Genomic DNA, 16930 nt, shown 5'->3' on the forward strand with positions numbered 1-16930 from the left:
CGTGCACAAACAAAATGCTACACGTGCTAGCGTAAATTGACAGTATCAGCAGGAACGGTTTATTGTTATTGCGCAGGTTAATGCTCTGTCCCATCTTATCACACAACACCTACTTGAATGATTAATACTTGGAAATGTCTTTATAGCACCTTTCAAGAGACCCAACCATAAAGTAGTAATTGGAAATATACTTTTGTTTTATGTGCCAGGCTTACAGTAAGCTTCTTGTTTGGAGCGATGTGCGAGTGAGAGTCAATTTTTTTGTTTCCTTAGTGATGTTATATGATAGAATGGGTATCCCATTTCTTGACTTCGAGAGATTGAAATGAGGTGCAAAAGGTTATAAGTGAATACATTCATGCCGTTTTCAATGTGTTTCAAACATGTGGGAGGGAAGTAACTCTGATATGGTCTCTGTGTGGTGCAGATTATCACCACGTGATGGTTCACTGAATACATGAGCCTTTGGAGTATATATGGTATGTTCCAGTGTGAGTGCATTTCCCCCGCAGCACTGGTGTCACGTGCAAACACTGCGTGTCTGAGCTGTTGTGCATACACAGTGTTCCCGTCGCATGCAGGAAACGTTCATTGGAAACCTCCATGGGGGGAAAAAAATGCCTCACTTAGTCGGTCGTTGGCTGCCGCTGTTGTGTTTAAATATAGTTTTGTGTGGATGTACAAAACACTAAGCAAGGACACATTCCAGACCTGGAACATTTGGGTGTCTTTGCTTCCTGTCTCATGCGCTTGTTTGTTCAAAATATTTAAGATTTAAGATATCCTTTATTTGTCCCACACTGGGGAAATTTACAGTCTACTGCAGCAACATGCAATATGAATATTAAATGTAAACAAATGGTTTGCTATCAGGGCCATTTCTGGACAGTTTTACCTGTTGTTGCAGACGGTTCAATTGGGAGGGCAGAGGTTATAACCCCCCCGACATGCACACACATGCATGTGCACGCACGCGCACACAAACCCACATTTCTAAATCAAACTATTTTTTAACGATGTGTGCTTTTCAAATCTGCTCTTTTTTTGTAACTACAAACTTTATCCTCATTCTCAAACCAACAAAAATGATTCTTATTGTAATTGGTTTCAAATATGTGTGCTTTTCGCTTGTTAAAAATACTTTCCCATTAGAAAAAAGTTTTCCGATTTTTTTGGAATGATTTAAGTTCCTCTAAAACAAAAAGTAAATAGTCTTGACACGCCACTAAATTTGAATGATTCAAAACTAAATCATTATGAACATCAGATAAGGTTTCAAAATCATGAAAAATCAAACAGGCGCTTGTCTCGCAACCTATTTACATGTATACACTCTTTCATGTTTGTGTAACAAAACATGCCGGTACCCGCTTAAAGCCTCAGGGGACAGGATGCACTTTCATGTTTTTTGTAGGCCTCCAATAATATTTGATAGATGCTTTTTAAATGCTTGTATCATATTCCAATTCAGAAAAAAAGGAGGCTGACGACATGGTTTTGACATCTGCGTGGATTATTTTCCCCCTCCTTACTAAATGTCTTTTCTAAAAAGAATTAGCATCAACTTTTGTTAGAATACATGATTTTCATGAGCATATCTAAAAAATGAATGCACACTATTTCTTTTTTAACTTTGTGTCTGCACGCCTGTGCACATTCAGTTATAATTGGGGATGTGGTTGTGTTCAGAATGAATCACCTTCAAATCTATGCTAAATGAGTGTCAGTGCACACCTGTCACTTTAAATAATAGCAGTTATGAATAAGATAAGATATCCTACATGTAATTTCTAAACAGCCACACCCAAGAGAGTGTGCACACTTGTGCAGCTAAATTATTGTAGTTATTTGTTTTTTCTTCTCTTCATAAAGTTTTTTTAATTAAGCTTCACCGATTATTAATTCATTGATAATTCATTTTGATACTGGAAAAATATTTGAAATGTTCAATTATTGTTTAAATCACAAACACTGGCATCTGAGCAGGGGTGTGTCAACTTTTTTATATCCATTGTGTGTGCATCTTTCTACCAATGACGTATCTTAATTTCCAAGCAGAAGATGACATTTTACTATGAGTAACACAGTAAAATAACATTGAAACCTTCCAACGTGTGTTTGGTTAAAAAAAGGAACGTTGCACTACTTCATTTTGGCTCAAACACAAGATTTCCAATCAGATAATTCATTCTATTCCGTTTTTTGTTAACCATTTAGGGTCAGTTCATGTTTCTACATGTACAAATTATAAGCATTAAAAAAAGAGGTTGGGTGAGTCGACTGCTGCTGACACGAGCACGAACGTTTGCGCATGCCCGGTTTTAGGCCGCGTCACGCAGCACTTTGCGGCTGCAACGTGACCGCTGCTTCGATTACGTTACGTCACTACGTCGACCAAGCTCCGCCCACGCCCGGTGCCCTGAAAGTGTGTCACTGGGTTAAAGTGGTTGCAGTAGGGCCGGCCGGCAAGGCGTGGCCGGGGAAGAGGGGCTGGAGCTTGGTCACATGGGCGGAGGGGGTCAGCGCATGAGCGGCGAACGGCGGCGGTGGAACATTCAGTTCTTGTCTCATAGCAAGCCAGAGGAGAAGGTGGAGGAGGGTGTTCTTGTCTCTGTGTCCCTCCTCTTGCTCTCATTTTTTTTCCAATCCTCCCTCAAGCGCTCCCTACCTCACATACACAAGCCGTGAGTCACTGGAGCGGACCTGGGGAACACACATGACCCGCTGAAGCGCAATCGTGTCCCGGTCATTTCTTCCCTCCGTTTCGGTCATCAGTTTCGCCTCAACTTTCTTTTTGAGTTGATTTTTCGCTTTTTTCCTCGCTGACATGCCCGAGGACGTCGGACCAGCTAAACCTGGTAAGTAGCCGACACCTTGACTGTGAAATGTCATGTAAATGTTAAAAAGTGCGAGTAAATTGTTCACCAGTTGCCCTTTGAAGTTCCACCTCTATCACTTAAAGGCCTAAATATGTGCGTTATGTCGTACATTACGAGGGGGTAGTGGCTGCTGTCGGCACAGCTCGAAGCTAAAAAAAATGTGTCTTAAAGCTATGGCGTTCAAAAGAAAGCTGAAAATGTTTCAGTGTGTTCCTCATCGTTGCATACTGATAAAAGTCGCGTTTATAATCGTAATGGCGTGACGACTGACACAAGAACCTACTGTTCCACTTCTTCGACCGTACAATAACTGTTTTCAAAGCCCTGACACTTGAAAGAGAGGTTTAAATGGTTTGCAGGTTTTCCACTGGGGTTTAAACGGTGGCAAAAGTGAACTATATCCGCGTTTTGGTGTTTAAATGTGGGTTAAAAGTGCCAGGACACGCTCGATTCATTCACTCACAGACACAACAATCCATTTCCTCCGGTCTAAAATGTCTTTTAAAGCCACGACGTCTAAAAGATGGGTTTAAAATCCTTAATATGTGTTTAGTCAGGGATTGCACGTTGAGAAAAAAGTCGAGTGCCGCCGCGTTTTAGTGTTAAAATGTGGGTTAAAGTCTGTTGTTTCATTCACTTGACACAACAACCGTGTTCCACTTCCTCGGGCGTGCTCACATGGACACGACAGCCTAGCCATGTGCCTCTGTGTACACGCTTTTCTCTAAGCGTTCTGTGATTGGCTGCTGATTAGTCGGTGGGAGTGGAAGAGTGTACACTTGTACCGGCTACGCCGCTCTCTCATTGGTTGCCGGTGGGCCGATGACGCGGCGCATTGCATAATCCAGCAGTGGACATCAGTGTGAGGTACACGTGAGTCCGGATGACCCACATTCTCGGCGGCTTGGCTGCAACCCACGGCCGGGACGCGCGCGACACGTGTGCGTGGGACCAGAAACACAGCAGTCACGGTGCACGTTAGGTAATCACTTACGTGGACGCCAACAAGAATGAAAAAACGCTCATTAGCACTTGATATGAAGCCCATGAAATTCTACATGCTTACGAACGTTTGGCATTTGAAAGCTTCAATGTGCATTCTATGCGCATTCTAAAATGGCTCCTGAATGTTTTTAAAGGGATTTCCTTTCATTCATTCATGGAATTCTCAACGAAAATCCAGAAAAAGAATAAAGTACTTTGTCATAAACTGTCAATTAAAAACTTTGAAAAAACGCTATTGAATAATATCTCGATTTTATGTCAAAATGTGCACCAAAATATATATATATATATATATATATACACACACACCTCACAAGAGGTTGTTAAAACTGTTCTTTGAATCATCTTGTAACTGGGAATGTTATGAGCACTTCTTAAGCCGTGTCATCGCAAAAAATGTGAACATTCAAAAATTCAAGGAGCATCTCTCAACCATGTCCAGGAAGAACTTTTTGGATGTTATCAGTTGCCAAACTCGTTGCGGGGGTGGGGGTGCGCGTGTTATTTGACATCTCAAGCATTTGTCTTGCTCCACTGCTTTGCTGACCTGGTCTGAGAGTACAGTCAGCTCCCATCCAATGTATTCACATGCTTACATGCACATGGCCTCTTACGTAACACTTGTTATCCAACCAGCAGGCTGGAGGTGATAAAGCAGGTCGCGCACGCTCGTGTGCGCACACAAACACACACACACACACACACACACACACACGAACACTGTAAAACCCAACCCACTCAGTCATCCAAACCTTTAAATTTAAAAGGTATGGGCAAGACAAGCTAATGAATGGACTACAACGGATGCCTAGTCGTGGTGAAAAATGAGATTAGCAACCATGTTTGAATTGACATCAGCAACCTGTTGCAGGTTTTAATAGAAACAAAACATTTTCAAGTCATAAATATGAGGTTAAAATTGAGCGCCAACCAAGAAAAACATTTGATTGTGTCATAAAATTATGATTCTAAAATTCAGAACCACATAAAAACTGGTTACCCCAAAATTAAGCTTAAAATAAATCATACTTTAGCCTTCTGAAGTGTGTAGTATTTTAAAAAGAGCCCTACACATCATAAAAAATGATTACAAAATTAATTTAAAAATCTTCATGAATACAAAAATCATAACTTAATCATCCTGCCACAAACACATCCCCCTTCAAAGAATTGTCCTTAAATGAAATACCCAGTCACCAACACCCATCATGTATATGATCCGACATGGTCCATTTGTTTGACATCTCCCCATGTCCTCTCCTCAGGCGGTGTCATCGCCTACATCTCATCGGGCGCTGCCTCCAGCCCGGAGTCCTGCATGAGCACCAGCCCCAGCGGCGGCGTGGGAGGCGGCTTCCTCTCCACATCGCCCACCCCTCCTCGCCCCTCGCTACCCAGCAGGGCGGTGGGCATGGTGGTGGATATAGCGCCACCCAACAAGAGCGGACCTAGAGGTGGAAACGGAGTGGAGAAGGCAGGACGCTCGTCCACCTCCGCCAAAAGCAGTATTACTAGTACGTAGACTCGTGTGACATTTAGTCAGTCATAATGTCATGTGGCTTTATAATAATGTCTTGTTTGTGTTCCAGAAATCAACGGCATGGTGCTGCTGTGCAAAGTGTGTGGAGATGTCGCCTCAGGCTTCCATTACGGTGTCCATGCGTGCGAAGGATGCAAGGTGAGACTCACAAATGAATAAATAAAACACCAATATTGAACACCGATTTAATAAAATCAGTTTAAAACCATGTATTCATGTCCAAATACATAAAAATGGGCATCTCTTAATAATCATGTCATTAAAAAATTCTTAAATACTCTTATGCCAAAAAAAATAATAATTCTTGAATCGCATCATCAAAAAGTCGTGAGTACAAATTTGTGCCATCGTTGTTGACAAAGAAAAAAATCTATATATTATCTTGGTATCATACAAAGAATTAGTCAAAATTCAAATGTAACCCTTGCAACAAAAAAACAAAACAACATCACTTAACACTGTCAATTAAAACTATGCCAAATTAAAAAAAGAAAAGAAAAAGTCATCCTTCAACATGTCGCGAAGAAATTTGATCACAGATTTCACAGCCAGATAAAAAAAAATGAAAGCCTCTTTGAAACATCTCAAAATAAGTATTTGATATTATCCATGTCAAAGAATAACCACCCTTTGAATCAAGCAAATAAAGAAATGCTCCCGTGAAAATATTGATGCCTAAAGTAACTTTGAGTGGTGGTGTGCTTGCGCAGGGGTTCTTCCGCAGGAGCATCCAGCAGAACATTCAGTATAAGAAGTGTCTCAAGATGGAGAACTGCACCATCATGAGGATCAACAGGAACCGATGCCAGCAGTGTCGCTTCAAGAAGTGCTTGGCCGTTGGCATGTCCAGAGATGGTTAGTAATCGCCATTGCTACTCACTGTTACACCCCGCCCCCCTAACAACAAAAAAATCTGTCAATAGGCGAGTTTGTCAGGGAATAATCACGGATAAATGGTTCAGAAAATGGAGAGCGGTTCCTAAAAGTGGTCAGCGAATGGGTGGGAGAACACTGTAGTAGCCTATCTTGGCCACTAGATGGAGTCAAACATGAAATATTTTCCCTGGGGAACTAACTTAACACAAGAAGAAATTAAAAAAATAGAAAATACACTGTTTTTTTACATACCATCTTGAATTAAATAAAAAATGTTTTTAAGATGCATAACCAAGCCAAAGAGAAGATAACAATCAATTCCCTTTCAAGGAAGTATCAGTGATGTGGAAAAGCGTGAGCAAAGTGTTCTGAAAAAGAAAAAAACATTTTCAGGTCTGGAAAGAAATGAAAAAGACGATTGCAAAATCATCCGCCCATGTGGCCCGTGACATAATGAGTTTGGCACCCCTGTGACAGTCTGGAAATTGACGCTGATGTCATCATCACTGTGCATCCTCAGCTGTGCGATTTGGCCGCATCCCCAAGCGCGAGAAGCAGCGAATGCTTCTGGAGATGCAGAACGCCATGAATAACATGATGAGCAACAACAGCCAGCTGCACAGTATGCTGCACGGCCACCAGAGCCCACCGTTGCACAATGACGCCAGCCCCTCGCCATCGTCCTCCTCCTCCTCCTCCTCCTCTTCGTCGTCGTCCTCTTCGTTGTCATCGTCGTCTTCCTCGGAGTCGCCGTCCTGCTCCAACCCCTCGTCTCCGCAGTGCACCCTGCAGGACGCCGAGTCGGTGGTCTCCATGGACACCAACTCCAGCTCGTCCTCGTCCTGCGGCTCCGACAGCGGGGAGGACGACGTCGCCGTCGTCCGACAAACGGAGATGACGACATCGCAGTCGTCTGCGGAAAGCGGCGGCGACGTCCGCGGGGAGACGTCGCAGCAGAGCTGGAACTGCTGGAACAACAACGGCAACGACAATGACTTGGCCATGCCGGGATACCGGGACGTTCCGCACATGTACGCGCACTTTAACCAGCACACGCCACCGCAGCAGCTCGGCGGCGCCCCCGCCTGTCCCATGGACACACTGCAGCAGCAACCGCAGCAGCAGCAGCGGGCCTACGCCAACGGCAGAGCTCACCTGGTGAGTCCACTGACCACTCTTCATTGTTATTCAGCAGCAGCACTATTGAATGTATAGTTTTTCCACGTTTGTCCGCCATTTCAAACCATTTGATCTGGAAACTATTCAACTCAGTCAGGACTGCGTATGGAAGAATTTGTCACATTTTTGCCATATTTTCACGAAGCAAGACATTTGATCGTGTGACATTTATCTTCCACATTTCCCGATACATAATATTTCCCCTCATTCACAGCATCTTGTGAACGATTGTATTTTCGTCATTCCCCCAATTCCTGCTTTTTACAGAAGAATCATTCTTATTGGTCCGATTATCTCCTCAACTCTTCCAACCAGCCAATCGCAGAGCACACATAGACAAACGACCACCCGCGCTCACAATCACACCTGTTTTGGGAATGTGGAAGGACCCGCAGAAAAGCCACGCCACATGCAAACTGAGCACACAGAAAGGCCGGAGGCGGAATCAAACGCCGCGCCGCCTTCATTCGAAACATGTTGGGGACTATTTTTCACATTCACCAAATTGCTGTGTTATTCACTATTGCACATTCTTGATGATAACATCCCTAAAACGATGCTTACATTTTATCGGGCAAATTCTTCCTTCCACATTTCTCAACCACAAAAATTGGAATGAATGGAGCCATTTTCTAAATTTCAACAATTTGTCCTTGCACAACTTATTCCACCGTTATAGGTCATTGCATCTATCTTCACATGTGCCCCAATGGACACATTTTTCATTATTACATTGCATGGGGTCGCTGTTAAATCCAGTTTCCTCCTTGTCAGGTCTGTCCCATGAACACGTCCCCGTACGTTGACCCCAACAAGCCCAGCCAGGAGATCTGGGAGGAATTCTCCATGAGCTTCACACCCGCCGTGCGCGAGGTGGTGGAGTTTGCCAAGAGGATCCCGGGCTTCAAAGACCTCCTGGAGCACGACCAAGTGGGGCTGCTCAAGGCCGGCACCTTCGAGGTAGGCCCGCGCCCCCCCGATCTCATCGTCCTGAAAAACGTCCGCGCGACAACCCGAGTCACTCTGTGCATTTGCGGTGTCAGGTCTTGATGGTGCGCTTCGCCTCGCTCTTCAACATGGCCGAGCGCACGGTGACCTTCCTGAGCGGCAAGCACTATAGCGTGGACACGCTGCGGGCACTGGGCGCCGGAGAACTGCTGGCGTCCATGTGCGACTTCAGCGAGAAGCTTACCGCGCTCAGGCTTGACCGCGACGAGATGAGCCTCTTCACCGCCGTCGTCCTCGTCTCTGCTGGTAAGAAAAATGAACAGTTGATGACGGGGAAGGGAAGAAAAGCTAAACACGCTCAAAATACAACAATAATTCAGGAGGATGTTTTTCATTTTGAGAAGAAAGTCAAATCGTGTTATTGTAACCCTGACATTTATTTGGAGATGTTATTTTTGGAATGTTGAATGTAAATATGACAGGATTAAAGTTAAGTATTAACCAAACAACCAAACCCATAACATTACCAAAAAAAATAAAAATCTGTGTTCATTTTTTTTCTAAGTAATAAGTAATTTCTTTCAAAGAAACACTCAAAATATTCAAAAAATGTTTTTCAGAAAATAATTAGAATTATAAAGCGCCATCATTTAGTCACATGACATGAACTTGTATTTTACTCAGCTGAAGCCCCATTTTGGCAGTCCAAAACATTGGAGTTGGTGATCAGGTGAATGAGTTTTCTTTTTTCTCTCTCTCCCTCCTGCGTGTGCGGGTGCAGATCGGTCAGGTCTGCAGGACCTGACAGCGGTGGAGGCCCTGCAGGACAAGCTGATTCGGGCCCTGCGCCAGCTCCTTATGCAGAACCACGGCGACGAGGCGGCCACCACCTTCACCAAACTGCTGCTCAAGCTGCCCGAGCTGCGATCCCTCAACAACATGCACTCGGAGGAGCTGCTCTCTTTCAAGGTGCACCCCTGACGGACGAACCGGCGCGCCACGCCCACATCCGGACGGTCGGGGCGACCAATGGACTCTTAAAGAGGAGATGAAGTCGTACTGTATTCGTGGAGAGGATTGTTGCAAACCAACACAGAGGCACTTGAAAACTTGACCGGCGTTATGCAAATTATGCTCATTTTGTATTTGATTTTGTTTGCAAGCCGTTTCGATGCATGTTTGATAGCGACAAAAAGCTAATGTGACCAATGTGCTGCTAATGCTGATGCATGGCTAAACGTGCTTGTGGCCACTTCTCCTCCTCTCCGCTGATTGTGTGTGTGTGTGTTTAGTACTCTAGTGTTCTTGTTGTTGTTCCTATACTTTTTTTTTTTTTCTTGAACGCCCCCAAGTCACCCCACCCCTTACGCGCATCGCCGCCTGAAGATTTCCAGACATTCACACAAGTTGGCCTGAGTCCACCAATGCAAGGTGGCAACCAGCTTGAGGCCCAAACGTCATCATGCTTTTTCGGTTTTTATTGTTTAGTCTTGAACTTTCCACTTTTCTATGTATGATTTTCTTGTTTTTGTTTTACAATCAAATGTGCTTTCTGCACGGCACTGAACATGGAAAAGTGTCGTCCATTTTTGTTTCTTGTACTTGGCAACACTGTCAATTGTAAATATCTATACATAAAATATATATATATAAATATCTCTTGAACCGACAAATATGTATAGTATAAATGAATAAATATGGGAGAAGAAGAAAATGACCAGTCTGTGCGTGTGTTTTTATTTGTAGGAGACATGAGGCGCATCAATGTTTGACCACATTTCAATTCTCATAATACCTTTATACTACTGTATGGATTTTTTTTTAAATTGTGGCTTTCTTGAAAAATATGACTATTCCAGAGCCACCCAGAAGAATCTAGTCATACATTTTGTCTAAATTGGCCTTTAAAATTGTTTTTAACCGTTTTTTTCTCAAAAATAAGACTTTATTCTCATGAAAAATAAATGCTCAAGAAAAAAATCAGATTTCTTGGGATTTTTTTAACAATAAAAACAATTCTAGTTAGTGGAATGTTCTGAAAAGAAGAGATGTCAGAATGTTTCACGCACCTGTCCTCTGGATGACCTAACAATACACGCACACACATATAAGTTTTTTTTAAAATTCATTTTCAGATAAAATTATTTAAATTAAAACGAATTAACCCTTGAAATGTGTCAATCTGTGTGGAATGAATGTATGCATTACACAAGTTTCACTTATTAATAGTTTTGCTTCAATAAAACTACTTTTTAGTGATACTGTTTTCCAATTTTTTGATGAGCACCTAGTGTTACGTTTCAATCTGGTTACGTTTGGTTTCGATTCCTCATGTGCCCTTTTTTCGCCACCTGTCCTCGTTATCAGTGTAACCAATTAGCTCCCTCAACCCTTTGTGTGTTGTCCAGGTCTCGTCACTTAGCTTGTATTGAGTTCCCTGAGTTTCTATCAGTCTTCGTTTGGGTCACTGTGAGCTGTGAGTATGTGAGCATACGTGTGCTCCTGTCATGTTTTGTTTCCTGTTGTAGTTTGGTTTGATACTTGTGATTTGCAGGCATTATTTTGAGTACTTCGACTTGGCGTTTTTTTCCCATTGTACTGCTGTGTGTAAATCCATTTTGGTCAATCCACCCTGCTCCTCCCTGCCTCCCTGCTTTTTGGGGTCCTACAACTACCATCACCCAGAATACGGAGCCCCTAAGGGGACATGGAAGGAAAAAAAAAACTTTGCGAGATCTCGCAAAGTAATGCGAGATCTCGCAAAGTAATGCGAGATCTCGCAATGAAAGATTGCGAGATCTCGCAAAGTAATGCGAGATCTCGCAAAGAAGGATTGCGAGATCTCGCATTACTTTGCGAGATCTCGCAAAGAAGGATTGCGAGATCTCGCAATACTTTATTTATTTATTTTTAATGGTCGTTGACTTGCTTCCGGGTCATCGTACGTGCTTCCGGGTCATCGTACGTGTAAACGCAGACAACAGTTATGGAGCGTGTTCAACCGTTCGTGAGTTTAATAGAATTTTACTTTGAAATCGGCTTGAAATACAAAGACATTAAATCTGTTCTTGATGTTAAGTACGGTTTCCAAATAAGTGAAAGACATTTGAAGCGAGTGCTGAACCAAAGAGGACTATTTCGTCGGAAAACGTTCAATGACTTGGCAGTCCTGGTTGACTTCATTCGCAACCAATTGCAGCATTCCGGACAACTACACGGTTACAGGTGGATGTACAGTAAGTGCAGAGAATATGGACTTCTTGTCAGGAAAGAGGACGTTCGTCTGGTCCTGAAAGAGTTGGATCCGAGAGGAGTGTCGTTAAGGCAAGCAAGACGTTTGAGACGGCGAAACTACTTCTCCAAAGGGCCCAATTTTATATGGCACATGGACTCCTATGACAAACTGAAACCATTTGGAATTTGTATCAATGGGGCTATTGATGGTTTTTCAAGGAAAATAATGTGGCTCAATGCCTACATAACTAGTAGTGACCCGAAGTTGATTGGGGGTTACTACATCGACGTTGTGCACCGTTTGGGGGGTTGTCCTCGAATCGTTCGAGCTGATCTTGGGACTGAAAATGGTCACGTCAAAGGCTTTCAGCGTTTCCTCGTGCCAATACCGCCAGGCAGCACTCTTGACAGTTACTTGGATGGAGCCAGCACCGCCAATCAAAGAATTGAATATTGGTGGCGGTTTCTTCGCAGCCAGTGCATGGAGTTCTGGTTATCCCTCTTCACAGACCTCAGAGACAATGGCTTCTTTGATGGTGGATTTCTGGACAAAAACATCCTACAATTTTGTTGCATGGGACTTATTCAGGTGAGTTCATACATTCTGATAGACTCGTTAATTAAATGTGTATTTTTGTATGTGAGAGTGAGTTGATGGGAAAGTGGACAGGAACACCCAAGAGGATAATGGTGTGTGGTGAAGGTGAAGGAAAAGTTGGGGAGATGTGGTACACATGAGAGGGGAGGAGTGAGACAAAAAAGCAGCTTCACGCTAAAAGTTCTTGCTCATAAAAGCCGATATGACTGTGCAACTCTTACTTAATCTGGCTGTATATTATTTTCAACAGGATGAGTTGGATGACACGGCCTTAGTTTGGAACAGCCATCTCATCAGGCCCTCAAAGAACATGAATGTCCCCAGTGGTCGGCCCAACGTGATGTATACGTAACCTGAACTTTATGGTACAACGGACTTCCTCTCCCCGGTTGACAATGAACAAGTTCAACTGTGCAAAAGCCAGTGTGTGTTTCGTTTGACCATGCCTTGTGATCCAGATGTATTTGCATTGTGTGCTTTTTTAATGGCCCAGTCCGATCTAATGCCACCAAAAGATCCATTTCAGGCTGTGAACTTGTATTTACACCTCAGAGAGGCCCTCACCTCTACTCTTTAATATAAGAAAACCTTTATTAGACTCGCAATGGAGAAATTCCTAATTCACAGCAGCAAATTTATGAAAGGAAGAATATAAAATATACAAAATATAGGAGCTGCTGGAAAGGCGGCCACTCTCACGGCTGCTGGAAAGGCAGCCACTCTCACTGCGCCATTTTGAAGTCAAAATAACACAACACATACAGTGCCCTCCATAAGTATTGGCACCCCTGGTTGAGATGTGTTTTTTAGCTTCCAATTATTTTATTTTTTTTCTAAATAATATGGGACCTTAATGGAAAAAAAGAGAAAAATCCAACCTTCAATACAAGTGCATTTATTCAGTGGGGAAAAAATCCCACATAAAGAAATAATTATTTGACATCAAATAATGTGTGTCACAATTATTAGCACCCCTGGTGTTAATATTTTGTACAACCCCCTTTTGCCAACAAAACAGCACCTAATCTTCTCCTATAATGTTTCACAAGATGGGAAAAGACAGAAAGAGGGATCTTCAGCCATTCCTCTTTGCAGAATCTCTCTAAATCATCCAGAGACCTGGGTCCTCTCCTCTGTACTCTCCTCTTCAGCTCACCCCACAGGTTCTCAATGGGGTTGAGGTCAGGGGACTGAGATGGCCATGGGAGGAGCTTGATTTTGTGTCTGGTGAACCATTTCTGTGTAGATTTGGCCATATGTTTAGGGTCATTGTCTTGCTGAAAGACCCAGTGACGACCCAGCTTCAGCTTTCGGGCAGAGGGCAACAGATTTTGATTTAAAATGTCCTGGTATTTCAAAGCATTCATGATGCCATGCACCCTAACAAGGTTCCCAGGGCCTTTGGAAGCGAAACAGCCCCACAGCATCACTGACCCACCCCCATACTTCACAGTGGGTATGAGGTGCTTTTCAGCATGCGCATCTTTCGTGGTACGCCAGACCCACTTAGAGTGTTTGTTGCCAAAAAGCTCAATCTTGGTCTCATCTGACCAAAGCACACGGTCCCAGTTGAAGCCCCAATACCGCTTGGCGAACTCCAGACGCTTGCGTTTATGATTGTGAGTGAGGAAAGGTTTTCTCCGTGCATGCCTCCCAAACAGCTTGTTGGCGTGTAGACAGCGCCTGATGGTTGATTTGGAGACTTTGTGACCCCAGGATGCTACCATTTGTTGTAATTCTGTAACAGTGAGCTTTGGAGATCTTTTGATTTCTCTTACCATCCTCCTCACTGTGCGTGGTGGCAAAATAAACTTGGCTCCTCGTCCAGGCTTGTTTACCACTGTTCCAGTTGTTTTGAACTTCTTAATTATTCCTCTCACAGTGGATATGGGCAGCTGCAGTTGAGTGGCAATCTTCTTGTAGCCTCTGCCTGACCTGTGAAGGTCGACGCACATCTGCCTCACTTGTATGCTGTGTTCCTTTGTCTTTCCCATGTTTAAGAGTGGATAAGAGAAATGGCCTCGGTGTCACGTCATATTTATACCCCAGGGAGACAGGAAGTGATGAATTACTAATTAAATGTTCCTACATACTCTGGTAAACTTTGTAAACTACTGTAGAAATGACAGAAATGCTTCAATTATATTTATTTCCTGGGAATTGTTAAGGGTGCCAATAATTGTGGAACAGGTGATTTGATGTCAAATAATTATTTCTTTATGTGGGATTTTTTCCCCACTGAATAAATGCACTTGTATTGAAGGTTGGATTTTTCTCTTTTTTTCCATTAAGGTCCCATATTATTTAGAAAAAAAATAAAATAATTGGAAGCTAAAAAACACATCTCAACCAGGGGTGCCAATAATTATGGAGGGCACTGTAGGACAGACAGCCGTGCAATCTTCACCAATTTTCTGCATACACTTTATAAATTACAGCAATCTATGTATTGCTTGGTGTTTGGACCAAACTATATTACGGCTCCTCAACTGGTGTGAGAAGTAACATTTATTGAAGCCTGAATTTGACCATTGTCATTTCTTTTATCACTTCACCTTCAAAGGATAATTGAAACACTTTTGATGACAAATAATATATACCCATCATAATTAAAAGCATTGTTTATCTGCTGTTTTTCTACCTGTACAGTATAAGGACAACATATTTGATCTACAATATAAAATGTTTGTCTGTCAAAGCATTATTGGTGTAAATAAACATTCTTTCTTGGTTCCTGACTTTATTCACAAATACTTAACCAACGTGGATGCTGGGGAGTATTCCTACACAATTGTACATCATCCCAATTGAATTTTCACCTGCATGTAAATGATGACTGCGTAATTGTCACTCCTCACTTTCGTCAGCAGGTGGTTTTTTGTGTTTAAAAAAACTGTTAAGAATGATTTGGAACAAATTTTATTCACATTGACAAAATCTTACAAACATTAATCTCAACATTTTAAATGGAATGTACAACTTCAGACCTTTGGGTAAAACTGAAAACTCCCATCTTGCCTGAAACCATCATGAGAATAAGTGGTGCAGAAAATGGAAGGAATGGAGAACTAACACAGAATCGATTGCATTTTAATAATGCACAATACACAAATGGAAAACAATTGCAGACTGCCCTTCACGTGGTTAACTATGCCAGATGTTTTACATCTCAAAAGTGCCAAGAGCCAATAAAATTTTTAAATCTTGCCATTCTCTCATCAAGGTTTTGGAGCACACTTGGAGATCCACCCAGTACACCTTTTTGCCTCGATCTTATTTTGTCTCTCAATCTTTGGAGGAGCATTTCATTATCACCCCTGGACATTTTTTGTTGACAAAAGCAAAGGACAGCTATTCGATCACCATAGGAAGTGATATATTTGCCCATTTGCTCTTCAGTCATCAGAGAAATTACCTCCATGTCAACCTGCAAAGATAAATTGTGAGAATGAATACTTGAAATTTTGACTTGATTAATAATAACTTTTAACAAATGTAACATGAGTGATGGTACAGAGCAGTCATCATTATTTGTATTCAATATTACATAATATAATAATAATAATACATCAGGAAGCAGCAGCACATTTACTAACTGTGATGTCTTTTTAGAATTGTGTTACATAAAGTCATTATTGTAAGAACTAAGAACATCAACAGTACAGGTAGAGTATATAGAAATGCTAGCTTCACTTTCCCTGAAATGCTAGCTTCACTTTCCCCGCCAAGTTAGTTTCTCACTGTATTTGGAGGCCTGCATGACAAATTACTACTACGATGACTACTACTAGGATTAATAATAATAATAGAATTTATGTAATGCTTTTCTTACTTCTCAAAAGAATCAAACGGTTTGCACTACAGTAGTGTATTTACAAAACAGAAAATTAACAGTAGAGAAAGTGAGCGTGTCGGAGCCAGTGTCCATTTTGCTATTGCTACGCTTATTATGTTAGTGTATGGGTGTATGCCCACCTTGTCGCTTTTCATGCGCGTAATGTCCACCTGAGCGACATTTCTTGATCGCAAGAAGTTTTCCAAGTCCTCCTCCATTATTCTCTCCCCCTCCGATGTCGTGTGTAGTCGCTCAAATTAGCCGCGCACGACAGTCAACATTCGCCAAGCTGACCCGGAAGTAGATCAACGCGCAGGAAAAGAACACACTCCATAACTGTTGTCTGCGTTTACACGTACGATGACCCGAAAGCACGTACGATAACCCGGAAGCACGTACGATGACCCGGAAGCAAGTCAACGACCATTAAAAATAAATAAATAAAGTATTGCGAGATCTCGCAATCCTTCTTTGCGAGATCTCGCATTACTTTGCGAGATCTCGCAATCTTTCATTGCGAGATCTCGCATTACTTTGCGAGATCTCGCATTACTTTGCGAGATCTCGCAAAGTTTTTTTTTTCCTTCCATGTCCCCTTAGGGGCTCCGTACCCAGAATGTGACACCTAGTACACGAGTATATCTTTGGGGGTCATTTGATTTAGTTTTCTCTGGAAAAAAATGTTTTGTTGCTTTTTAAAACCTTACATCAGCCATGAAAAAAAATTTACCCAGCAACATGAAATTTGGTAGACATGTCTATAATAACTAGACCAACAACAACAAAAAAATCATAAGAACCTTTATCTAAAAGGGAACAGAAAGTCTGCTGTTTTG

General features: G+C 42.3%; 2 protein-coding genes across 2 annotated transcripts; both read left to right on the forward strand.

The window, feature by feature from the left end:
• Positions 1 to 2504: 2504 nt before the first annotated feature.
• On the forward strand, positions 2505 to 10144 carry nr1d2a (nuclear receptor subfamily 1, group D, member 2a). The gene is made up of 8 exons (XM_052065870.1): positions 2505 to 2858; positions 5150 to 5398; positions 5474 to 5562; positions 6135 to 6279; positions 6821 to 7458; positions 8254 to 8439; positions 8523 to 8733; positions 9209 to 10144. The coding sequence occupies exons 1-8, from the start codon at positions 2828 to 2830 to the stop codon at positions 9406 to 9408; spliced, it is 1749 nt and encodes a 582-aa protein (XP_051921830.1). The 5' UTR covers positions 2505 to 2827; the 3' UTR covers positions 9409 to 10144.
• Positions 10145 to 11310: 1166 nt separating this feature from the next.
• LOC127600953 (uncharacterized) lies at positions 11311 to 12846 on the forward strand. The gene is made up of 2 exons (XM_052065893.1): positions 11311 to 12250; positions 12510 to 12846. The coding sequence occupies exons 1-2, from the start codon at positions 11414 to 11416 to the stop codon at positions 12609 to 12611; spliced, it is 939 nt and encodes a 312-aa protein (XP_051921853.1). The 5' UTR covers positions 11311 to 11413; the 3' UTR covers positions 12612 to 12846.
• The last annotated feature ends 4084 nt before the right edge of the window (positions 12847 to 16930 follow it).

The sequence above is a fragment of the Hippocampus zosterae genome, chromosome 5 (genome assembly GCF_025434085.1).
Source record: "Hippocampus zosterae strain Florida chromosome 5, ASM2543408v3, whole genome shotgun sequence".
NCBI classification, from domain to species: Eukaryota; Metazoa; Chordata; class Actinopteri; order Syngnathiformes; family Syngnathidae; genus Hippocampus; species Hippocampus zosterae.